The sequence below is a fragment of the Nymphalis io genome, chromosome 12, assembly GCF_905147045.1.
Source record: "Nymphalis io chromosome 12, ilAglIoxx1.1, whole genome shotgun sequence".
Classification (NCBI taxonomy): Eukaryota; Metazoa; Arthropoda; class Insecta; order Lepidoptera; family Nymphalidae; genus Nymphalis; species Nymphalis io.
This window is the reverse complement of record NC_065899.1, coordinates 11,906,740-11,934,213: the sequence shown is the minus strand read 5'-3', so window position 1 is coordinate 11,934,213 and position 27,474 is coordinate 11,906,740. Positions and strand designations below refer to the sequence as shown.

General features: G+C 31.4%; 1 protein-coding gene across 4 annotated transcripts; it reads right to left on the bottom strand.

Annotated features, from left to right (window-relative positions):
- LOC126772501 (uncharacterized) lies at positions 1–24,327 on the bottom strand. Of its 4 annotated transcripts, none has more exons than XM_050492894.1 (11): positions 24,171–24,327; positions 19,239–19,303; positions 4,186–4,273; positions 3,975–4,079; positions 3,364–3,503; positions 2,636–2,869; positions 1,724–2,038; positions 1,537–1,633; positions 811–929; positions 390–461; positions 1–194 (listed from the first exon to the last, which is right to left on the bottom strand). In XM_050492894.1, the coding sequence occupies exons 2-11, from the start codon at positions 19,296–19,298 to the stop codon at positions 69–71; spliced, it is 1,356 nt and encodes a 451-aa protein (XP_050348851.1). In that variant the 5' UTR covers positions 19,299–19,303; positions 24,171–24,327; the 3' UTR covers positions 1–68. The 4 variants fall into 4 exon arrangements, with proteins under 4 accessions (XP_050348851.1, XP_050348853.1, XP_050348854.1 ...); XM_050492896.1 differs by having other exon boundaries at positions 39–190; XM_050492897.1 differs by lacking the exon at positions 811–929 and having other exon boundaries at positions 47–194; positions 24,171–24,326.
- Positions 24,328–27,474: the final 3,147 nt, after the last annotated feature.

Genomic DNA, 27,474 nt, shown 5'->3' with positions numbered 1-27,474 from the left:
ATATTGCACTTAAACAGGCGATAATTATTATTCATACAAATTTACAATAACATTACGTTAAAGGTATCTTAATTTGCTGCTTCAGACTCCTCTGGAGTTTCTTTTTGAATAATAACTACTTGTTTGTTAGCTCGTCTTCTTGCATGATGTCCAAGCCTGGGCCTTACTGACTCGACAGTTCCGTCATCAGCTATCTAAAAAACACGTAAATTGTAGACTATTCTCATATTGCATTTATTTTTAAAAACGACTACAATCGTAAATAATTCATTATTTTTTTTTATGTGTAATAAATATGGTTAAATGGAATTGGATCAAAAGTAAAAAGCGTTGTATATTATTAATGATAAGTTTGTAAATGGTATCATAATATAAATTCCTGAAATTACCTGAATATTTTTCCTGCCCGCAACATTATTCTCTAAAAATTTGTTGACAGCACCAAGTGTGTTGATTGGTATCTAAAATATACACATATCTTTATAAATACGTAAATAATTATTGATTAATTAACAGTCGACGTCATGTGGCCGATTTCATATATAAAATCAGAATGTATTTTTTGTATATAAGTACTTACTTCGGATGTCTTAGTCCTATTGCAAATAAAATTGATATTAGTAAATAAAAAAATATCAGTCGAAATGTATCATTTTTTTTAAAAATAAGAATAAATTAATTAATTGCTTCCTTGCTTAGCTGATGTTTATAATAACAAAAGAAGAACGAAAAAATTGTAATTAATGTATTGATATAGTTAATAAGAATAGAAAATATTAGTAAGTGAACAATTATTAGCGGTGCACTTACAGCTAAAATATCATCAAAGAATTTTGAAGCACTCGGTGTTTCAACAGAAACATGAGCTGATGAGGATGATGATGATGATGACAGTGATGGATCGTCTGAAAGTGATTTCGTTTCTGATTCTGGAAAATTATAGAAATTAATTGTTAGACATTGTACATCTAACAATGTACATAAGTGTGATAATTTAGAAAAATCAAAATGGATGAATTGTTTATGTTCGAAAATTAATTTGGTCATAAGCAAGTAAAAAATCAATAAAAATAACTTGGTTAGACTAAAAATATTCATAAAGTATAAAAAGAAATAAGAATGCCGTGAAAAGATAAAAACATCATTAGAATTAAGGGAGAAGGGAAGGTGCTAAGATAATCCGTACCGGTTAGTTAACCGCAGGGCGGTATCGGGCCGTAAAAAAGGAATAAAAATATTTTTTCCTTAACCTTCCTGCGACTTAAAGCAACCTCTGAAATCTAAATGTTTCTTCCCTTGTTTCACTCTATTTCGTAATAAAACAGATTTTTTGTATTTTTTTAAATAATTACTTATTTCGAAAAGATTTCATGGTTAATATAACAGAAGTTTATTTTTTTTATATTTAACATATATTTTTTACTAACTGCTTGAAATAACTGACTATTAAAATTAAATTAGACCAATAACACCAAATTTATTTAAATTTTAAAATTCAATAAATATTTTACAATATTCAAATTTAAAAATAGCCACCTGCTTGAACTGTGGCGCTTTTTTGGACTGAAATATTAGTATTAGCTGCTGTGTTTCCTAGAAAATTACCAACCGCCTTTAATGTCGAAATGGGAATCTGTAATCAGAAAAAAAACTTATATTCTCTTAACAAAAATAATTAATTCATTCATTCTTTCTTCAGATGTTAAACAACTTAATTACTTACGTTAAATATGTCTGCAAAGAAGCTAGGATTCTTTTGGAAAGTGACTTGTTTTGTATATACGTGGGTGGCTCCTGCCCCACCATTAAAACCTCCTTCTACCGCAGCACCAGCATTTGCAGATGATTCAGCACCGACATCTATTCTTTTTTGTATCTGTGGCTCCACATTTTTGTAAACAGTTGGTCCGACAATATCTCCCTGACCTCCAATATATCCACCAAGGAAAGCCGTTTTGCGAAAATGATGCCGACGGGGCTTATAATGCGTATGTACTATTTCTTTTTCCACGACTTTTGTTTTTGGTTCATCATAAACCTATAAACATTAATTTCGAAAATTATCATAAAATCTAATGTATTACGACTGACAAATAAGAACATAATAATCAACACTGAAAAAAATACATTGTATCAAATGCATATAATTATTAAGCCGAAACCTTAAGCTGTTTCCGCTTTTAAAGATTGTTTACAGCCTTGGTGCTTATTTAATACTTTTTACTTTACTTATAAAAGTAAATAAAAGATTACAGCGATAGTGGTCAAGATATCAATATCTCGTGTATAATAAATGTTAGCACATGGTGAATGGTTGCTATCGACTATTTTCCAAAGTCTGTTTTACTACTTTTATTTTAAAAAGTAATTTAAACAATGGGCTTTAACGTGAGTGTTATTTACTTAAATTATATTGGAAGCATTTGACTGCCTTGAAGCCTTTAGTGCACTTTCATTGGGAGTTAAAACAAACCTGAGATAAAGGAAAATCTATAAAATGTTGCGGCATTAGCCTTGACTGCTGATTAAAACCTGCTGTAATTGCCACATTAAAAATGGAATTCATAAGAACTTGGAAATCATCTATTACGTTGGTCCCTTGGCTCGTTCCACTAAGATTCCATATATTACTCACTTCTTTCACGATGACTGGTTGTACATTTTCATGTATAACTTTTTTTTCTATTTCAGTTTTAACTCCTGTGTTCACTTCAGGTGCTTTTGGTTGTACTTCATTGAGAGAATCAAAGTTAAACTCTGTGTGAATTGACTTGTGTACTGGTTTTACTTCAACCGGTTGTAATGGAACAACATCCTGAGTGCCCAAAAGTGAAAACTCTGATGCTCCTCCTACTGCAGATTGACCTGCCTGCAACAGAGATAATTCTAGTTTTATTGTCTTTAAATGCAGTTAACCAAACAAAAAAAGCATTACAGAAGTGATATCTACAATAAGTGAAACCTATAAGCGAAAGATGGACATTCACATGCAAATCGAACGTATGATACTTAGCATAGCTCGTAGTAAAAATAACGGTAAATATTCTACTATATACATGTACAAAGATGCATATGATTCCAGATTATTTTACCTTGACTAGCTGATAAAATCGGGAGATATATTCTGCTGGCATATAAAATAAGAAAAATTTTAATAAATGTATTTATTTAATTAATATGAGATAGATATAATGAATAACTAATTTTAATAATATTCATATAGTGCAATAATCTCAACCATGTTTAGAAAAAGAATATCTATTCAGGTTTCCTTTTTTGTTGTCGTTTAGCTTTTTCCATTTCTTTCCTCTTTTGCTTTTCTTCCTTTCGTCTTTTTCGGATCTCACTCAGATTGTCACCTACCATTCCTGAAGCTGCATAATGGTTGCCAGCTTGAGCTGATGCATATCCAGCCCCAGCTGCGTTTTCAGAGTTCACTCCACCAGCGAGGCCAGCCGATGCCTTAATGTTTCCACCAGCAGTTGCTCCTGCATACAGGCCACCTAAACACAAAGATTAATTTTATTAATAACCCAAATGAAACTCATTTTTACTAATGTTATATCATCACTCAGATCTGCTTACTATTTATTAAATTAAGTGATTTTCAAATAGCAACTAATTACATGTAATAAGGCAGTATTTTGTTTTTTTTTTTATAGAATAGGAAGTTGGACGAGCATATGGGCCACCTGATGGTAAGTGGTCACCAAACGCCCTTAGACATTGGCATTGTAAGAAATGTCAACCATCGCTTATAGCCAATGCGCCACCAACCTTGGGAACTAAGATTTTATGTCCCTTGTGCCTGTAATTACACTGGCTCACTCACACTTCAAACCGGAACACAACAATATCAAGTATTGCTGTTTTGCGGTAGAATATCTGATGAGTGGGTGGTACCTACATAGACGAGCTTGCACAAAGCCCTACCACCAGTAAATTGTTGTGAATATTTTGATAACCCTTCCTACCTGATGTTCCTCCGTTTTCACTTGCTACTCCACCAAGACCAGCTCTTGCAGATTGACCATGAGGGGTACCAGCCTCAGCGTATAACCCTCCTGCAGCTCCACCACCTATTAATTAAAAAAACATATATGTTAAATAAACCTAAAAAAAATATCGAGAAAAAGTTTTGTTGTTGTGTCAGAGAAATATTATTTACATCGAATTTCAACTTACCTAATAATCCACCGAGACCGACACCAGCATGATAGCCACCAAAATTAACACCTAACTTTCCTTCCTTGAATGTAATGAATTGTGGTGCCTGCAAAAAAAACATAAGCATGTTTAGTGATGACGTATAAAAGTACAAATATTTATGAATTCCACAAAAAGAGGGAGGTACACTTTACGATTTATTGGGTAGACGTTAAACGAAAGTCGTTTAACCCCTTGAAAGATTTTCATAATCTCATTATTGTTTAAAGTTTTTATAGCATAAGGTGACACCTAACCAATTTCAAGTTTTCGGGTCATTTCGTTTCAAACAGTAAAAATAAATATATCATAAGAATCAGGCCAAGCGAACTTTCCACCTATCGATATAATCGTGATTTTAACTGAATATATAAATATAATATATCTATAATATGTCAGTCATATATATAACTAATAATCATTTAGATGAGACAGCAAATCTAGCTGTAGAAAAAACTGTCATTAAAAACTATCCATCATTATTTCATTTGAAATTATATATTATATTTCATTTGAAATTATATATAATATAATATTTATGGAAGAAATACGCATACAAATATTACTACTCTACAATAATAAGATAATCCAAACGGATTACTGGTTAGCAATCAAAATATACCTTTTTTTCAATTAGTATCATAGTAGTGGGCTTATATTCTGTGTATTCAATATTATATTGTCGAATTTTATTATTAAAACTAACAAGGGATTTGTTATTTTATAATGATTCCTATAATAAAATCTCACTCTGCTCATGTTCAAGCTGCTTAGCTATTTATATCGTTAAGTTATTATGTTGGAATTTTCCATAAATTACGATGCGAAATAAATTAATCCGTCAGAATTGCTATGACGTTGAGTCATTTCATAGAATTAAATAGATCACTACACAATATTCAACAAGTACAAAATACGTTAATTATAATTATGATTAAAAGTGATTAAAAACTTGTTTTGTGATTTTGAATACGTTATCATAAATATGACCAATTTAATGAATAACTTTGTTATTAAACCGTTTCAATGTAATTTAACAAAACAGTGCTTACATGTTTTTAACTATAAATTATAATATAAAACATATAATTATTTATATATTGAATTTGTGTTTTGAAAGCCTCTCCAAATAGTAATTAATTGACTTTGTTTTGTAAACGAGCGTTTTCAACGCTTACTTACTAGTTTGGCTTACAAAAATCGATACAGCCAAATCACCTAAACACATTTTTTAATTTGTATGGTCAGCAGATAAATATATAATTTTTTATTTTTTATTATTTTTATAAATAGGTATTTAATCAGTTTAAAGGATATTGAACATACTGAAGCAATCAATGAAAAAACTTTCCGGTTGCAACCGGAATAGACCAGTTTTTGTATAATATTATACATTACTACAAACGCGACAACGGCTCTAAACTGATTTCATTGTACTATGCTGTGTAATTATTAATTAAAATTTCTATGCAACTCCAAGCACTTGCGAAAACAGAAATTATGAGCAGTCTCACAGCGTTGTTAACATTTGTGGACATGCCAAACATACCGGTTAATTGATATATTTTGACAATACATTTCGCAATACAAAAAGCTCAATTTGAGAGTTGTTTATGCGATCCTCATATGTTTGTTAGATCTAATTTCATATAACAATTAGTAACTTTTAATGTCTCCGTGTGATTACTATTTAAGTTTCAGTTGAAGCGAAAAATAAGGACTTGAAATTCCAAATTCTGAAATGTAAAGAAGTCGTCAAAAAAAATGTTTAATTAATTCTTTATGATCTAATTAGTCGATTCTGCCGCCGTAAGAAAAAGAAAATTTAAATCTTTTAAATTTCGAATTGAAATTCATTAATTGAAAGTTTGAGTTTGTTGAGTCGACGGTCTCTTTAGGTATTATTGTTGAATCCGAGCTTCAATAGATCCATAAGTCTGTCCTGATAGGGAAGCTGAGTAGTGCAATTTATACGATTAAAATAATACGACAACTCGCAACATAAGTACTACTCGGTTATTTTATTTTAGTAAGTTTAATAGTCTTATGACACATGGAATGGTATCATTGACATATTTATTTTGTAGACAAGATCCTCCGAACTACTTATAATCTTAGCTCTAGAATGTCCTTACGTAAAAAAATAATACAAACTGCTGGTTGGATTACTTACAATATAATATACAATTTAGTATATATTAATAATTATATTACAGAAGAATGTACAAAAACAGTCTATAAATACTGTTTTGTATATTCCTCTTCATTAATACTATAATTAAATAAAAGAATATAATAAATAAAATAATTATACACACCATTAATATTTTAATAAAAACACAATTGTAACCTTGCTTTGCACTTCCATAAGGTCCAGAGATCGCAATGAGCAATGGCATACGCATATATACATATGAAATAACGATAAATATAATTATTTTACCATTTCATTAATTTAAAAATTTTGCTAAGATAATTCTTTTCATGAATTTAAACTTTCACTAAATAAATAATTGAATATTAGTTTTAATATATTTTCCATAACAATTAATTTAGTTTTACTTATGTTAATCAGACTTAAGCTGCGTCAAGAATACGCACGTACGAATAAGTACGTACATAAAATCACTTCAAGTTATCATAACAATATAATTGATACAAGATATTTATAAAAAGCACTTACGATGGGTAACGATGAAAATGCAATTATATAAAATGAATAATAAGTAACCTTTTTAGTAAATATATTATACATAGTTTTATAAGTCATATTTTTATTATATTGCGCACCCGATACCTAATTAAAACTCTTCATAAATAGTTTTACTTAGCTTAAAACTTTTGCCATAAATTAAATAAACAACGTTTAAATAAATCAAACTTATAAGCCAGGATATATTTATAAGTAACTTAATAACAATAATTACAAAAAAATATTGTACAGAATAAAAATTATATTAATTTTATTATTCTAATAACTGTCTTATTCATCAATTTGTTTCTGTCCGTTAAAGTTTTAGAATTCTCTATTCATGTTTACTATAATGTGAATAATAATTTTAATCTGCGACATGACTTGAGTGAGCTGAGCTGTATTGAAGTTATTTTATTTTAACGCAATAATTTGACATAAATGGGTAAACTAAATTATAATTAATGATACCAATCTTTAAATGATCTGTTATTTTTTTAGGTGTTTAATATTCTTTCCTGGTAATACTTAATTGTCTGTTAAGTTTTAAATTAAAATTTAAAAATGGAACCATAAATTAAAACATAAATATGGATTGAAAATTCAAAAAAATACAACGGAAAATTAATTAATTTATATTTTATATGGTAACATTAATAAAAACAAGTTTATTTTTTTTATTATTATTACAAGTAACTCATTGCGCATAAACACTTTATAATTACGTCAAATGATTTACATTGCTCACTCGGGAAATACTCAATGTTTATTACTAAACGGTAATCGTATTTTAATTGATTTTGTTACGAAATCGAGTTGTATTATTATTTTTTAATCTTGTTATATACTGTTGTACACATCGAAAGCGAATCGTCGTGATTATGTTATATTATTATTAGTATAAAACAAAATTCGCGATTCAATAAGTTTTTTTAGATCTATTGTTGATTGTGTACTTCGTTTACCTAATTATAACTCTTCTTGAAAGTTACATTTTAATTTTTACGAAATTATTATTATATATAACAGCTACCAGAATTAACTGGCGTCGCGACCTTGCACGTGCAGCGTAAGCGTCTACAACTAATTACGTCTTTAACTAATTTATTTGGTAAAGTATGTACTATAAAAGCAAAAAATTCATTAATTTTTTCTTGACGATAAAGAAGACTGTCTCTAGTCTCAATGCATTGCAGAATGCTTTCGAAACAAATATTTCTTCGTTTAGTCTTAATACTGATCTTTTATAAACAGTAAACTTCACTGTCTTATGTATTAATACCTGTTTTTAAGTAGTTAATTAGTTTTTTTAATTAATTTTTTTTGTATATATTTTATATATATATATATATACTTGTTTCGCATTTAGCCATCCATATAACGTAGTTACATTACTTCCGTCACTATACATTTCAAACTAAAGTATACATATGTTTCAAACTCGTTTCCACCGCCAAACTACGAATTACAACACATCCCTATGCAATAGGATGTACAACGGTCTTAGGATTTGTTCATCAGTAGTAATTGGATAGCGTGATTACTTGTACTTAATATTGTGTAAATCGAAACAAACCGTGTGATGTATAAGGCTGAGGTAATTCTACTATTCCAATAAAATAACATAAACAATGAGAATATTACATGCTTTAAACTAAACTAATATACCGCTCACGGGACGCTAGGATTTGTAAAACATAATTTTGACGCATCAGCAAACACACAAGATAGCGCGTAATATTTTTGTATTATATAATATGTTATCAAAGTCACCTCAATGACCGAGTTTTTTTTTTAATGAGATCAAGTTGAAGGAAATAATAGCACTCATTTTGTATAGATTTCATATTAAAAAAAGAATGGCTGAGACATGACTTCACACAAAAACAAATTAAAAAATAAGTAACCACTTTACACCACCGAGTAAATTTACTTGATGGTAGGGATTTATGCAAACCCGTCTAAGTAGGTACCCACTCATCAGATATTCTACCGCTAAATAACAATACTTGATATTGTTGTGTTCCAGTTGAAGGGCGAGTAAGCCAGTGTAACTGCTGGCACAAGGGACATTACATCTTAGTCCCTAATGTTTAATATTTGTTACATTGCTAATGTATATAGTAATTGGTTTGCATTTACCATCAGGTGGCCCATCTATCTTTCCACCTTTCTATTTTATAATAAAAACACTAAAAAGAGTTAACGGCCCGATCGTAAAACACATTCGAACAAAGATAAAGACGTATAGTTAAAAGAAAAAGTATTAAATCAACGATTGCTTGATACAAAGCGCAAGAGTATACCACTGAGTATCGTGAGCGTATCTAATTGTATAAACATTAAATAATATACATAATCAAATAAATTAGCGATAAATTCTAACATTTGTTTTACATACCAAACCATACCATTTCATACCATATTCAGCTTTTCTATTCCAAGCTACGGAAAATATAAATAAATGGTCTTATCTAACGAAATATTATATTTTATTTCACACGCTTAGAATAATATAAAAATATTCGCAAGATAAATCCACCGCCAAAGTATTTAATACTGACAATAAATTTATGACACGATAACTATTATTAATGGTGGGTTGAAATAATTCTTTTGTTATTGATGATGATGATGATGCAAATTACAAAAAATAACACGTTACTGGTAGTAGAACTTTGTGCAAGCTCGTCTGGGTAGATACCAGCCACTCATCAGATATTCTACCGCAAAACAGCAGCACTTGGTATTGTTGTGTTCCGGTTTGAAGGGTTAGTGAGCCTGTGTAGTTACAGGCACAAGGGATATAACATCTTAGTTCCCAAGGTTGGTGGCGCATTAGCGATATAAGCGATTATAAGAAATGTTAACCAAATTTCTTACAATGCCAATATCTATGGACGTTGGTGACCACTTACCATCAGGTGGTCCATATGCTCGTTCATCTACCTATTCTATAAGAAAAAACATTGGTACGTTGAACGCAGTGTGAACGAACAGAATAATGTTTATTTATTATATACCTATATATTTCACATGTAGATTATAGAATTGCTAGTTTTTGATCGGACCGGTGATAATTATGCTAAAGAGATTAGGAAAAGTCTGGCCAACGACTTGTCTATCCTACCAGCAAATGTATCAACAAGGACCGTTTGGTATTAGATTGTGTTTCTTCTTCCATAAAAGGTTGAGGTGCTTGTCTAGCTGGACAGGATTGGATTAAGAAACGTGCCCTTACGTTTACTTTTTTGTATTTTGTAATATTAAGTGTATATAATTTTTCGCATCCCAAACAAATAAATGAATGGAAACGTTTCGAGGAAGTTATTAAAAACGAAATCATCACATCCTGTATCCATACAACCCAAGTCGCAATAGTAAATTACCTATTTGCTATGAATACAAATTACTCTAACTCATTTCGTATGCATTTAAAAGCAGAGGAGGTATAGTGGCTAAAACACGTAAATCTTAATCGAAGGTTATGGCTTCAAACCCGGTCAACAATCATTGTTTTCATGTGTCTAATTTGTGTTTAAAATTCATCTTGTGCTCCTGGTAAAGAAAAACATCGTGAGGTTTGAACAACTACCAAAATAGAATAACAAATTTGGACCCAACCTTTTTAGTATCCGTACAGATTCAGAAACATTTATTATTAAATATTATTGTATTTATCAAGTTAAGTAATATATTGTTAAAAGCAGAGGGTTTAAAACGAAATTATTTACATACAAATAAAACTGGCCCAGTAGAAATATTCATAGGCATGGTAATAATAAAAAGCTCACTTACGTTTCGGTTTATTAAGAAATGAGAATCTAACACATACCACAGTTATTGTTCATAGCCAAATATTTGTTTTTGAAAATGAGTATATATATTTTAGTAAAAGTATAATAATTATATCCTGGGATATTATTCACACACAGCCAGCTGATCCCAAATTAAGCAGAAATATTATTGTCTATATACAGGTATTATAAATGCGAAAGTATGTTTTTTTTTTTTTTTTTTTTAATATAGAATAGGAAGGCGGACGAGCATATGTGCAACCTGATGGTAAGTGGTCACCAAACGCCCTTAGACATTGGCATCGCTTACATAGCCACCAACCTTGGGAACTAAGATTTTATGTCCCTTGTGCCTGTAATTACACTGGCTCACTCACCCTTCAAACCGGAACACAACAATATCAAGTATTGTTGTTTTGTTTACTACGATTTCACATTTTAACTACTTATTTATCGACCTATCATAAAATATATAACACACGTTGTCAGAGGTACAGATAAGAACACAGGATACCTAACAACCCCCCATGCGGGTGAAGCCGCGGGCGGAAACTAGTATCGTACATTTTTTTATCTACCGGTATTGCGTATATAAGATCAGTTATTGTAGTTAGTCATTAAAATAAAATGTATAATTTATTCATCAGTCAGTGGTAACCTTGCGGTTATTAAAAAGGACTTTTTCAGGTCGTTCATAACTCAAAGGTTCGAACGACCTGAAAGAGTTCATATGGAGGAATATAAACTCCCAAACACCCAGACTGCTATACAATAACTTTTAATTGGCACGATTTACGGATTAAATCTGGTATTTCTGAATCTAGCTTTATGCTAGCTACTAGACTATCGAGACACTAAACGTACGTAATATACGAGGACTGATACTATTGCGTTAATAAGCTGATGAGAAATCGATACACATTATAGATAAAACGACCAAGATCGAAACGTTGGGTCTTGAACTAGTTATAATTATATTTTATAACAACTCAACCTGTACCGATAATAGGGTGTCAAGTGAAATTAAGTTTCCTTTTTAATACCCGCAAGGTTACCACTGACTGATTAATAAATTATAAATTTTATTTTAATGGCTAACTACAATAACTGTTCTTATATACGCAATACTGGTAGATAAAAAAATATACGATACTAGTTTCCTAGTTACGTTACTAGTAAAAAAATGGAATGATTGTCTCCGTTAAAAATATCATTCGATTTTTTTTTATTGTTGTATTAGGTTGGCTGACTAGCAAATGGTCACCATCGCCCATAGAAATTTGCATTGTAAAAATATTAACCATCTCTTATTAATCCAATGAGCAAGCAACCCCAGGAACTATAATGTTATGCCCCTCGTACCTTTACTTACATTGGGTCACTCAACCTGAACACAAAAATACTAGGTATTACTTAGCAGTAATGGCGAATATATTATGTGTTACCAACAATTTATCACATATTCTACCACCAAATAACTATGTTAATTAATTACCGATTTTTTTCGATGTGAAAATTTATTTTTATTTTTTTATTTCGTTGTTAGTATATATATATTTTTTTATAAGACAAGTGTTAATTACTATAAACACTTATTGTGATCTGAGCAAAAGCGTAAGGTTATACGTTTCCATGACCTACAGTCATACACAATTACACGATATAATTACACTTTGTGTATCACGTAATAAACGAATGGAAAATATTATGGTGTTTAGCATTAACCATACATACAATTTTAACGATTTGCATTAGTTATTCATTAACTGCATTCCTTCTGTAGCATTTCTGTCATGTGTAGTAAACAAATAAAATTAAGGGTACCTTATACTTCTCCTCAGAAACTAAAGGAGGCCTTAGCCCAGCAGTCGGACATCTACACACTGAAACTTTACTATACTTGATGACGACATTTAGATTTTTCGGTCATTTATGGTCGGGATCTTATGACATCATATAACATAACATATTATGTTGATCATGGACACTGGTTCAGACTAATATCAATATACTATAATATATGAGTGGGACTCTAGCACTTGGTTGCAATATAAATCCTGCGAAGTAGAACCAGCAATGTCAATCAGTTTTTGCACTATAATAAAATTAAATACAATTAAATTAATTATTATATCTAATTAAGGTAAAATCAAAATATCGAACTCACGACAAACAAGGAATGATTGATGGTCTAGACCTAAAAATAATAGCTAAAGTATAGTATGTATTGTAAACGAAACCAAACAGTTTAATTCGTGTTTTTAGTATCAATTTGGTATGCTTAATTCCTCGTGTAACATGAGTTACGACGTAAATTTACGTTTTACAATAATCATCAAAACTTTCTTTATTGCTTGCAAAGGTATATGAATTCGCGAAGAAGTATTATTAAGTAATTTGTTTCCATGACGAAAGAGAATCCGTTAAAATTAAAAATACAGCAATGTTCCCGTTATCTTTCGACACTTTAATAGCACTCAGGCATGCGATGTTGCAATCAGAATTATAATTCCATTGATGGTAAAGACAACTCTCAAGTGTTAATCTATTGTTTAACGTTTATAATAAATCTTATAATATGAAATGAGCAGTTATTGTTTATAAATGCTATATATATTGCGAAAACGGCTCTCACAATTTAAATGTTTGTTAAGTTTATCTATATCGGTGGTTTTCCTGACAGGCAAAATTTCGCAAATGTTTTTTACTGATTATTACAGCTAAGCGAAGTCACCCGGATACTTAAAACTTAATACCGTTATAATGTATTTTTTATAGAAATAACAGCCATAAGAGTTTTAATAGATGCACAAGCTAAAGCTGTGTATCTATTATTCAAGTCCATTTAATTCTAAAGAATTAAGAAATTCATTTGACTTTGAATTAAGAATTTCATTTGACTGATGCAGGTATAACATCGAAATCGTTCACCGATTATGAGATGAATTGTGAGCACAAATTTCGCACATAAAACGCAGTGATTTATAACGATATAACGGACAAAATGATAACTCTATCACCAAGTAAGGAAAGTAAAGTAAAAGCCAGTAAATGTCTCACAGCTGGTCCAAGGTCTTCTCTCCTTCAGACGAGGAGTAATTACAAATAATTACTATAGTAAGTTAATTTTACAAAAATTACTTTTGAACATGACATGGTTAATTTACTACGTGGAAAATATCAAACTTATGTATATCATTGCCATCAAATAAAATAAAAATCAAGCACTTTCTAGCTGATTAGTCCTAGCTAGGGTAATTCAATAGTCTGTATTATGTATAGTTAATACTCCAAAGTACAAAACTTGGACATCAGAAATATTGCTAAGGCAAATAAAAAAAAATGCAAACAATCTAACACATTCTGTATATAAATTAAACATCAAATTTGAATATATGATATAATAACAGGTTTCACGTGAGTAAATAATTTTACCTAAGTGGATGACAAAACTATTTTACTATTTGCTTTGCCATCACTAGACGATTAAATATTTATTGACGCTTCAAAATTTGTTACCTAAGAACTAATATTTATGTAGCAACTTAGAAACATATATTATAGGTACAAAGATCTATTAATAACTTCTTCATTTATACTCATTTCGTCTTATTATTTTATTGTTAAACACCACTCTGAAATTCTAATTTAAATTATTTTCTGATACGACTGTTATCTGAACGGCCATTGGTCCATGATAACTGATGATGCAATAGGCAACCAATGAGCGTTCAGATACAAGCCGAATTAGTTAATCCGACAATCTTGAATATTTAAAGATAATTCATAAAAGCTTATTATATAAATAAACAATCATTTATCTCTCTCCAATTCAGTCTTATATATTTTCATTTCTTTCGTATACGATTTATCCAATAAAAATCGTGTCAATTTATTACGTGTATTGCTTGTTATATGCGTTTGGGCAAGCGACACAAACTTAAAGCTAATGAATAATTGATTTGCGCGGAGGAAAGAAGAAATGAGTTTAATTTCTAACGACAAATTAAAATATTTTTTTTAAATGTAATCAAATATAATTTTTAATTGGTCACGTGTTTTAATGACATCTTGTTTAATTTTTATACTGTAATGTAATGTATGTGAATATTGCCGGCACTGGCAAATAATAAATAGTTTTTGTTGTCGTAAGTTTGGAATGTGTCAGTTTTCGTAATAAAATGATAATTTATATTATTTTCTCGGAATATAAGACATACAAGTGTTATTTTCATTATTTCGAGGTGGTTCTGTGACAATTTTCGATCGAGAAAACTTTCTGGGAATCATTTTCGGCACTTTGTTGTAATATATACTCTATTATTTCTATATTTTATTTACGAATTGATAATTCAGAAATGTTTTAGAATATATTATAGCAGAGCTACTAGCGAAACGCATGAAACATATAAAACTAAAGTTTCTTTATATCTTCTTCGATTGGAATAGGATATAGTTATTATTTTATTTACTGGTGGTAGAGCTTTGTGCAAGCTCGTCTGAGTAGGTACCACCCACTCATCAGATGTTCTACCGCAAAACAGCAGTACTTGGTATTGTTGTGTTCCGGTTTGAAGGGTGAGTGATGTAGTTACAGGCACAAGGGACATCTTAGTTCCCTAGGTTGGTGGCGCATTGGTGATGTAAGCGATGGTTAACAATTCATACAACGCCATTTTCTATGGGCGTTGGTGACCACTTTCCATCAGGTGGCCCATATGGCGGTCCGCCTTCCTATTCTATAAAAAAAATATATATTTATTATTAAATAACAAAATAATGTTTAAAGCAAAATAATGTATGACTTATTTGTATAACTTGTCAAATCGATGATAATAATTTTGAATATTTACAAGTACATATCAAGTGCGAGAAACATTATTTTCGTAATGTTGTATAAAATACACACAGGTGACTCTCAGCTGACGAACGTCAATATCAAAGGCATTACTCGTTACTTGCATTCTTAATACGTTATCGTTTAAGATTACATACTTTTAGATCGAGATCTATAGGCCTTATATCAAATCACTAGACCATTGAGGTATACAAACCATATTATACCGCTTACATAACCTACGTTAAACGCTACTGCTCCGACGTTGTAGGTTGCGTCTATAGAAAATTCTCAATAAACAGACTACTTAACTCAAAAATATTTATCTAATTTGCCGAGTAGACGGGAAGGGTGGTTATGTTGGACTCGCCGGTGTCCAGGGCGCTGAGTGCGCCCCGAAAATCGGAATACCCACTAAAAACAGCGGTACGCTTTCCGTTTTAACGAAGAGCGGCACGGGATCGCTTGCGCATGCTACCCTGATGGTCGCTGAGATTAAAGTGCGTTAAAACAAACAAACAAATTCTTCTATATTAATATATATGAATAATATTATATAGAGTAGATTTTTAATGGTTTTAGTGAGTTGGTCGATATGTAAGGTTAATTTAAACGATTTAAATTAAACACTTGTGATATTGTTATTCCATAATTTTAAAAACAGGTTATTATATTCAGGCTACCAATAAAGTATATTGATATTATAAATAGAATGTAAACAATTTATAATAAGCATTATGTATGCTATCCGCGTTTGTTATACTGCCATCAACGTTCATAAAATTCATGAATAATTTGATTATTATTCAATTAATGTGTTATACAGAATATGTTTTATTTACCAACGCGTGTGTGGAATAACCTTATATATTAATTAGTGTCATCCCGAACGGTACACGTAAGTGTTGAATATTAATTACAAGTCGGCAACATTTATCCAAGGAGGTTGTACGAATTTAAGTTTGTTAATTAAAGGTAAACAGTGATGGTAGTTGTCAAACGATGATTTGATTTGTTCAAAATTAAATACTCGGTGTTCTTGATCGTTGGGTAGTTTTGAAAGTGGTGTTGATAATGATGACTGCAGACTTTCATACTACTTACTACGCAAGACATATTGTAGTGCACAAATGTTTTTGTTATAGTACAGGTAGGCGGAAGAGCAAATTGGCCACCTGATGATAAATGGTCACCAACGCCTATAGAATTGGCATTGTAAGAAATGTTAACCATCGCTTACATCGCCAATGCGCCACCAACCTTGGGAACTAAGATGTTATGTAGTTACACTGGCTCACTCACCCTTCAAACCGGAACACAACAATAACCAAGTACTCCTGTTTTGCGGTAGAATATCTGATGAGTGGGTGGTATCTACCCAGACGAGCTTGCACAAAGCCAGCTGTAGCAAATGTACTATCTATTTATTCACCCCCATAATCCGATAGCTATGAAATTTGACACAATCACAAAGAGTGAGAGAGCGCGATTGTGTAATGCACTGCCAACTTTGAAACACATGCTGCTACTGATAATTGTTTGAACATAGGAAACCATTTATTTGGGAGACTTGGGGATTGAAATCAGAAGCCCAAGGTCTACAGCCTGTTAAGCTAACCACTTGAAAAATGACGCGGATTATAATATAACAAAATTAATTAAATTATTCAACAAATGAGTGATTATGACATCGCTAATGATGAGAAAATAATTATGAAATTGTTGCTGCTTTAATTTTGTAATGTTTGAAACCTTGTGGCCTTATAAATGTTGATCAGCGGCGGCTTAGAATGATTTCTCTCTTTCTGTCATTATTGATTTGACATTAAAAAGAAGAAAACACAGTATTGTTTAATTAAACAGCGTTAAACAGCGTTTATAAGTAGCGCCGTAATTGTTTTGAATATTTACTTAAGGCACACAGCTTCATACAAATATTTTCTAATTCAAGTGATTATCGCTTTCCTTTAACAACAAGAAGCAACTGTCTTCTTAAGAAAATAAAATGAAAGAAATCAATATGATAATTCAAGTCATGATTATCTTACTAGAGCTAAAGTGTTAGTACATATATATTATCATCAATACAAAGTGTAGTATGATCTTATCTACCATACCTTTAAACTCCGAGTAAATGTAAGCATAAGATTCAGGACACGTACAGTCAACACGTATGAAATTTTTTTATTAAAAACTATACAAACTATGCATACAAAAGCTAAATAAACACGATTATTCCGTGGTGGCCATTTTTAAAGAAGACTAGCCAGTACAGGAGTTTCTTGCCGGTTCTTCTTGGTAAAAATCTACATTCCGAACCGGTAGTATAATTTATATTAATATAATGCTGTAAAATACAGTACGATAACAGCTTGTGTATGTCCCACTGCTGGGCTAAGGCCTCTTCTCTCTTTTTGAGGAGAAGGTTAAGCTTATTCCACCACGCTGCTACAATGCGGGTTGGTAGAATACACATGTGCCAAAATTTTAATGAAATTAGATACATGCAGGTTTCCTGATGAATTATAATCGCAAATTTAGCACATGAAATTTCAGTGGTGCTTGCCCGGGTTTTAATCCACGATCATCGATTAAGATTCAAGCGTAAGAGCGCTTTGGGCCATCTCGGCTTTTTCATTTTCATTTAAAATTTCATTTCATTGTAAAATGATGTTTCAAAATTGCTTATTACTTAAATAAAATATTTTGATTTGATTTGATAAAACGTGAGTGCCTACTAATGTACTTAATCCTTAATCTTCTTTATAATCCAACATGAAAGAATCTAAGTGCAATGGATTAACGTGCTTTTCAAAGCACGTGTATAAACATTTCCAAACTCGGAATTGCTACTGAGAATTGCTTGAACTCGAGACCTTGAAGTATGCAACTCTATAATCTAGCCACTAGACCATTGAGACAATCAATTACATAAACAAGTATAAAATGTTTCGTCCAAAACAATAAAATGAAATAGAAGTTTTATCTTAATCGTTAAGAAAGCTTTTGTTTCCTAAATTCAATATAAACGATGTACTATTTTAGGTTGCCTCGAGCTTCGATTTAGCCTTTTTTATAAAATAAATTGTGTTCATTTCTTCAAGATGTCGTAACGAAATCTAACGCACCTTATCAAAGGCTTAGGTTATTATTGAGTTTTTTTTTTCCATTTAATGGCTTAAATTATTTTAGACTGAAATTATTTTGTTCATTTATCTTTGTATATATTAGTTTATTAACAATATATATTTTGATTGCATCCTTTTTCTTTAATATTATTATAATTTTTATAATCTCCAGTGGCTCAGTGGATAGAACAAGTAGATCTTAAATAAAGCAAGTTAAAATATGTGTTTATGTTTATAATTCCTTTAGTGTTAATCTCAGCGCTTGTTCCACCAGACTACTCCAAGGCGGATTGTTGGATACACATGTGGCAGAATTTCAATGAAATAAGACATGCAGATTTCCTCACCATGTTTTTCTTTCTTACCGCCGAGCACGAGATAAGTTATAATCACATATTAAACATATGAAAATTCAATGGATTTTACGTGAATTTAAACTTGCAATTGCCGGTTAAGATGATCACTTCTAACCACTTTGTATGTATAAAACATAACTTTTTTAATTAAAACAATGCCTTTGAAATTATTTTACGAAAAATTAAGGAAATTACAATAGGATTTAAAGATATAATACTTACGGAATGTGCGGACGAAATAAATACCGCCAGCAGCATACATGAAATTATTGATCTTCCCATTTTGACTGAAAAAGAAAACAATATGATAAACTTAAGAGTTCTAGACAAATTTATATTACAATATTACTTGGTGGAAGGGCTAAGTGTAAGCCCGTTTGTATAAGCCAGTATAACTACAGGCACAAGGGACATTACATCTTCCCAAGGTTGGTGGCGCATTAGCGATGTACGGAATGCTTAATATTAATTAAGAAGAGAAATTGAGTGAGTTATTTATATCAATTTGTATGTTTTGGTGTTCTATTTTCAAAAATAGAACACCAAATCCGAAGTTTCTATGAAATCATTTTCTCTTCTGGATGCTAATTTTAAGTTTATATATATTATAATATTTAATAGAAACATAATAGTGCCGAATGAGCTTGAAAACGAATTTGACAATGATGACGATGATGAAAGATAATCAACTATTTAGTAAGAAAATAATAATAAACATTATGATATTACTTATGCGAAAGTTTGAGGCCACGTGGTACCTAGCGCTAACTGGTTTGTTTCGGTTTACACCACTGTTTGCACTACTACAAATGCAAAAATTTCTTTAAGCTGATTTATCTGTATATAATACGTATATATTAAAAAACTTTACGATGAATTTAAAATTCTAAACTTCACGTATCATACTTCATAATTTTACTAGCCAAAAAATATATATATCCAGGCACCCATCGGAAACACATATATATTATAATTGTATAGCATTTAATATTTATCTAAGAGTGCAACTATATAAAATATGCGCACGCTTTTCTTAAGCGTATCTTGTGAGCTGGTTGCCTCAGTGTTGTGTCGTCACGTTTCAACCTTTCACTAACTTACGTCACGTTGTAGTTAGTGTTGATCGTAAATAATAAAAGTAAATTTGTTACTTTATAACAATAAAAAAACAACCCGCGAGATTAGAGAATAAAGATATTTAAAACAATAAACAACATTTTAAGAAGATACTAGCTGGTAGGGCTTTGTACAAGCTCGTCTAGTTACGTATCACATACTCATCGCATAGGTACAAGGGACATAAAATTAGTTCCCAAGGTTGGTGGTGCATTGATATTTTTTACAGCGCCAATTACAGTTTACGGACGATGGTGATCATTTTAACATCAGGTGGCACATTCGCTCCAACCAGACCGACTCGGATACCGTGACGGCAAACACCATGACGCTCTATTATGCCGTCATGCCCCGCAGCCATTCTGTACTCCCTTGTGTGTGTGCGTGACGCGATTACTATATCACCGATATATATAATAATAAAACATATTATATTATTTACGAATCTATGTATCTTTTTTTATTTTATTTTTCTAATAATAATATCCTGGGACATTTTTCACACACGGCCATCTGAACCCAAATTAAGCTTGTACAGAGCTTGTACTATGTAAACCAGACAACTGATATACTACATATACTATTTTTTATTTGTAAATACCTACTTATATAGATAATTACACCCAGACTCAGGACAAACAGACATGTTCATGCACACAAATATCTGTCCTGGGTGGGAATCGAACTAACAACTTTCGGCGTGAAAGGCAAGCATCCACCAACCGCGTCAACCGGCTCGTCGTTTTACTTGATATTTATTTATTGGTTGTGTTTAATTATAAATTATATTGAACCATTAATTTCTGTTTCACATCAGCTGTCGGCCGCGGTTATTTTGCCTATCATATTCGTAATCAGCGTGTTATAATAGTTTAAACAACAATTCATATCAGTCATTTGTGCTTTTCGGAACTACATTCGTGCGTTAAATACATAATTATTAATCGATTCTCATAACACCCACGGGCGAAGGACAGATCTACTTTACTTTGCCGGGTTATTCCTAATTTATAAAAAGTATTAAAAAAATATCTGTAACTGATATTTTTCCAATTTTGTCGGATTATCGTTTCATCGGATTACGAGAAAAAAAGATAGTTCTGTTTGTACACATATAATATCTTCTATTAACAGATTGACAACCAAGATATGATCAAGAGAACAGTTTTTTTTTCAAATGGTGGAATTTGGAATATTTTCATCTGAAACATACAGGTTTCCTCACGACGTTTTCCTACTCCGCTGAGCACTAGATGACTTATAAACACAAATAAAACACTTGAAAATTCAGTGGTGTTAGACCGGATTTGAAGCCGCTATCACCGGTTATTTACGTGATCTGGGCCATGTCACATGTATAAAATTACAAAATTGGATTTCCCGCTTTTATGTTATTTATACGTCATTATGACGGCATATTTAAGAAACACGCATAATCGCAACAACGCAATCAAACGTTTCGGTTATATTACACACCCCGGCGTCGTGGTCACGATTCAATGACGAATTAAAATTAAATTTTGGACCCTCGTTATGTGTGATGTAAGCAATTTATAATATAATATACAGATTAGTAATTCCATATTATATATCGGGACAACGCCGTATTAGTTTAATTGTTTTGGTATTAACATCATGAATGGGAATATTAAATATTCAGGTTATATATAATTGTGCTGAATTAACATGCCTTTCTAATTTAGCTAATAAATAAAGAGATAATTCTTCTCGATAAATTGCTGATCGTTATTAGCTTAACATATAATAATAATAATAATAACAATATCCTGGACGTTATTTACACACGGCCATCTGATCCCAAATTAAGCAGAGCTTGTACTATGGAAATAATACAACTAAAATACTACTTTTCTTTTGTAAATACATACTTATATAAATAATTACACCCAGACTCAGGACAAACAGACATGTTCATGCACACAAATATCTGTCCTGGGTGGGAATCGAACTCACAACCTTCGGCGTGAAAGGCAAGTATCTACCAACCACGCCAACTAGCTCGTCAAAAATATATAAACTTAACTAAAACTACAACGAAATGTCTATATTTTTTAATGATAAACATTTATAAAAAATTCGCGTAACATTCATATTTACTTATAATATCCAATATATTATAAGTAAATATGTGTTTGGTGATGATCGTAAAACTTGTAAGCGATTTGACAGATTGAAGTCATAATATATATATATAAGCGAAATACCACTGACTAACTCATAATCACATTTCCAACGCTATAGGACTGTTTGGCTTAAAATTTAGCTTAGTTACTCCTTTCGCGACCTAGACGCTCATTAAGAAATTTTCTTACGCAAATCCTTCACAAAATATTTTTTTGTATATTTATAATCTGAAATGTAACATAAGTTCTCAACATAGTCGGGACAGGTATCGAGTACAATATATTATCAAGACAACTGGTCGGCCATGTTTAAATCGAATTGGCCGCTGTACTCAAGTTATTAACAAATTTTATATTTATGACAGAAATGGCTCATATTCAAGACATATCTTGGCTTTGAGTCAAAAAATCTTATTATAAAATAGAACCAATAGATGACGCCGTAATATTAAAGTTTCATATAATACAGAGAATGATTATTTCTTAACTTAAATCATTTAAATCGATACCGATTCTGTAATCGCGTAAATGACTGCGTCGCGTAATGATTTAACTCTGACCCCTTGGGCTATTATCATCCTCACTCCTAACTAGCTTAACGCTTAACTGGAATGGTAAATAGGAATATTTGTAATTCCTTAAAAGAAACGGGCATTACTATTATTATTTTTCATTTTTTAGTATACGACTATATTTATCCCCATTACAAAAAATGCTTGCTTAACTACTCAGATTAAAAAGCCTACATTTTAAGCATTTATTTTATAACGTAAGCTAAATAACTAAAAAAGGATTTTGGAAATTTAACTTTATGGGGTTAAATGGGTAACTTTATAAGAAACACACCCTTAGTGGTAGGGCTTTGTACAAGCCTGTTCGAGTAGGTACAACAATGTTAAGTATTGTTATGTTCCGGTTTAAAAGGTGGTTGAGCCAGTTTAATTACAGACAAAACTGATATATCATCTTAGTTCCCAAGGTTGGTGGCTGATTGGCTATCTATGGCCACTTACAATTAGATGGCCTATTTGCCAAGCTAACTTTTTTTTTAATTTTTTTTTTATAGAATAGTAAGGCGGACGAGCATATGGGCCACCTGATGCTAAGTGGTCACCAAACGCCCTTAGACATTGGCATTGTAAGAAATGTTAACCATCGCTTACATCACCAATTCGCCACCAACCTTGGGAACTAAGATGTTATGTCCCTTGTGCCTATAATTACACTGGCTCACTCACCCTTCAAACCGGAACACAACAATACCAAGTACTGCTGTTTTGCGGTAGAATATCTGATGAGTGGGTGGTACCTACCCAGACGAGCTTGCACAAAGCTCTACCACCATTAAACCTACCTATTTTATAAAAATATATGTAAAAAAAATACATGTATATAAAAAGTGAAATATTATAACCCTAATATTCAAATGCTCAAAATATTTTGAAGTTTTGACGTATACTCGTCCGATCTTACATAAATATATATTTAGCGATAATAATTTTGCAGTATTATTTCCATTGTTCTACTACTCATCTGATATCATTGTCAGCACGCCTTTGACAGCTCCTGACTAGAATTGAAAATTAAACTATTGTTTTGCTAGATTGTCTTACAATGGTTCAATCGCGATTGTTCATCGTAATTAGGTATCCGATCAAAGTATATTTCGTAATTCAAATAAATTAGTTCATAAGGAAAATTTAGTAAATAAATTAGCCGTAAACAATGAAAATTACTGAATTTAAACGAGATAAAAGTTTAAAAAACTTTACACATATTTACGTAAAAAAACCTACCAAAACATTAAAATACTTTTAGTGAATTGATATTCATAAAATTATGAAGTCAATGAACTTATTCACATAACTATATAAGTATATAAAAATCAAATTACCTGAATACAAAATATGGCACTAATTATATATCTTCAACACATCTATTGAATCAATTTGAAACTATCGAAAAATTCGCGAAAATCGTAATAAAAACGTTTCGATTGACGCACAGTCGCGTGCGCAGACGAAGGCTTTGATTTACAAACTAAGGTAAGAGACCATACCATTCTCCTACTGGTAAAACTAGTAACCGGTTAAACATGCTACGATTACAACACAATTGCTCATAAGGTTCTCATTAATAATAGTTTAAAGCTAATTACTATTAATGATTTAATATATTATAATATATATTATAATAGGCACTTTTATTTATATTATTTTATTAAATACTTATTGCACAAAATTAAAATTTGTAACGTTTGATAATTTAGATACAGATAAAAAGTACAGTAGCAACACTATATAACACAAGCTTACAAGTGGCAAAAATGCAATGAAAATTATATAAAGTCGAAAAATACGTTTTAGTCAGATTTTTTTTATATTTTTGATTTAGAAAGTTCGTTGAATGAGAAAGAATATTACAAGTAACCTTTTTTACTAACGCTAGAAAATGCATTAATTATGATTTCGGCCACGGTGGCCAATCTCAAGAGAGATTTGCCAACTGCGTAGGACATATTATAGCGCACAAGTGTGTGCGCAAACACAGGTGTACTCTCTATCCCCTAACTCTCATAATCCGATAGGATGGCAATCCGAAATGACCGGAAAGAGTTCAGGCGCAGGACGAACGGCTTTACGTGCTTTCCGAGGCACGGGAGTGTACACACTTCCATCTTCCAGACCCCGAGCTGCTACTGAGAATTTTCTGACGGAAGAACCAAATAACTTTTTATTGGCTCGACTTGGGAATTGAACCCAGGACCTCCGAGTCAGCGGTCTTATATGTAGCCACTAGACCAACGAGGCAGTCAATTTAACATATTGTATTAATAAATAAGTTTTCCTGCCTTGTTTAAGCCTTGAGCCTCGATTAAAGAAGGACAGCATAAAAATTGTTTTATTGACTGTAGCGTCACTCAAAAAAATATACATAACGTAAGACATATGACATTGGGAAAATACTACATAAAATGAGAATTGACTCGCAGAAGAATTATATCTCCGCCCAACATCTTCGCCACCAAGAATGGCTCTCAGAGCACGACGCCGAGGCTTCCAAACACAACATTTCATTATTGTATGGCGACGAAAGATCAGAATAAAAACTGAAACTATTGCTTCCAACCGCACCGTTTGCTTGTAAAGTAAACTATAGAGGTTTTTAAAAAGGTGTCTTGATTTCTCTTAACCTACAGAATTTGTCACATTTACATACAATGAAGAAAAAATGTTTTCGTCATATTCAACCGTGTCCGGAAAAACGGGACTACCAATAGTGTTTTCGAAGATATCTTGAAATAATATGTTCATATAATTTCAATAAAAACAATATTATTTTAAAAACATCAAATAACAAACTTTTGAAAGAGTAAATGCAAAGTATAAGGTCGGAGAAAAAGTTTTTTCGTATTTTATATACAAATTCAGGGTATTTTTATCATAGTTTGTGCCGTTTTGATCAATAAATTGATCAATAAACCTAAAAAATCTGAAGAGGCGAAACCGATCAAATTTCTGAGTTTGCAAGGTCTGGGCTGTATGGTAAATGTCTTGTCCTAGGCTATATTTTACTATTGTTATTAATATTTTTTACTGGCCCGACTCCGGATTTTAGGCTCGGACCCTCGGTATCCGCATGCTGTATCCAGTTGGTATGATATAAATATCGATTCTGTTGTAGGTAGTCTTAACATTATAATTCTGACATTATACAAAAAAAAATTATAAGATACTGCTATAAGAGACGCTATAAGATGCAAGTGAAAAATTGTTTTCTTCTAATATTCTTAACATTTGGAATTTCCAAATGAATATATACATGAATTACAAAAAAGTTAAGCTGTGCAAAAAAAAACCAATTGACGTATGACTGAGAGGTGTTTGTCCTTCCTACGATAAAATATTCCGTGTATGAAAACAATTTTACAATAAATTAACGCTTACTATATACGCAACTTTGACTCTTATCAAATAACGTTAAGGTATATTATCGTAAGCATAATTTAATAGGATAATAACATACACAAATAGTGTTCGTATTTTCTTGTTTTTAAATAAACTCGTTCTATATTTGAAACAATTTATACTGACTTAAAACTTCCTGTAATGTAATATTTAAATTAAAAATATAAATTATTACGAATTGTAGTAATATAAAATTGCAATTATAAAGTAAATACAAATGTTTTGAAGTAAAACTTCTTTGAGCGCGATGAATAATAAGAATAAAATTTCAAGGTATTTTATAGACACTTTAATTGCTCGCGTTTCTTGTAATTTTAGGGGAACACAGCTTGTCGACTAGAGTAAGCCAGTATAAATATACAGATCAGAAAATCTAGTTTCTATGTTTCGCAGAGAACAGTGAATATAAATTAAATTACTAATTCATTACTAAAAAATAGTGTGAATTCCCTAACATCGATCCATACTATGCATTAATCATACAACCCGTGCGTTTTAATATTTTCATATTAATTAATCTGATAATCAAAGTAAAAATTCCAACCGGTTCGGGAAATTACAATATTAAGACAAGACTATATCTGTATGCCTTTTATACGACATATACATACTTATATACATTCAGTAGGGAGGCATATGAATATTTCGAAGTAATATTGGTTCATAAAAGGTTAACATATTTTGTATATATAAAACAACTCACACTTCACACATACATTACATACGCACACAGACATACAAAAAACAAACACACACAGACGCACACACGCATTTACTTCATCGTTAATTTCAATTTTTTTTTAATTATATGTTTTTACTCTTTGTTGATTTTATATATCACACTATGTTATGGAAGAGTGGGTCCCTCTGACACAAGCATGATATTATCTTCACTTTAAGAGCCCTTAAAAATGCTATCTGTACTTTAGTAAAGTTTTTTTTTTCAGCCTTTTGCCGTCCACTGCTGGACGAAAGCCATAAGCCATAGAACGCCAACCATCCCGATATTGGGCAGTCCGCATCCATCCCGAACCTGCCACCTTTTTTAAATCATCGGCCCATCTTGTCACAGGGCGTCCTACACTACGTTTGCCTAAGCGTGGTCTCCACTCTAACACGTGTCGGCTCCATCGGCCATCAATGCGCCTGGAGACATGACCAGCCCACTTCCACCACTTAGTAAAGAATAAACCATTTTTATTTTATTTTTTATTTTATAGTGGGATTATA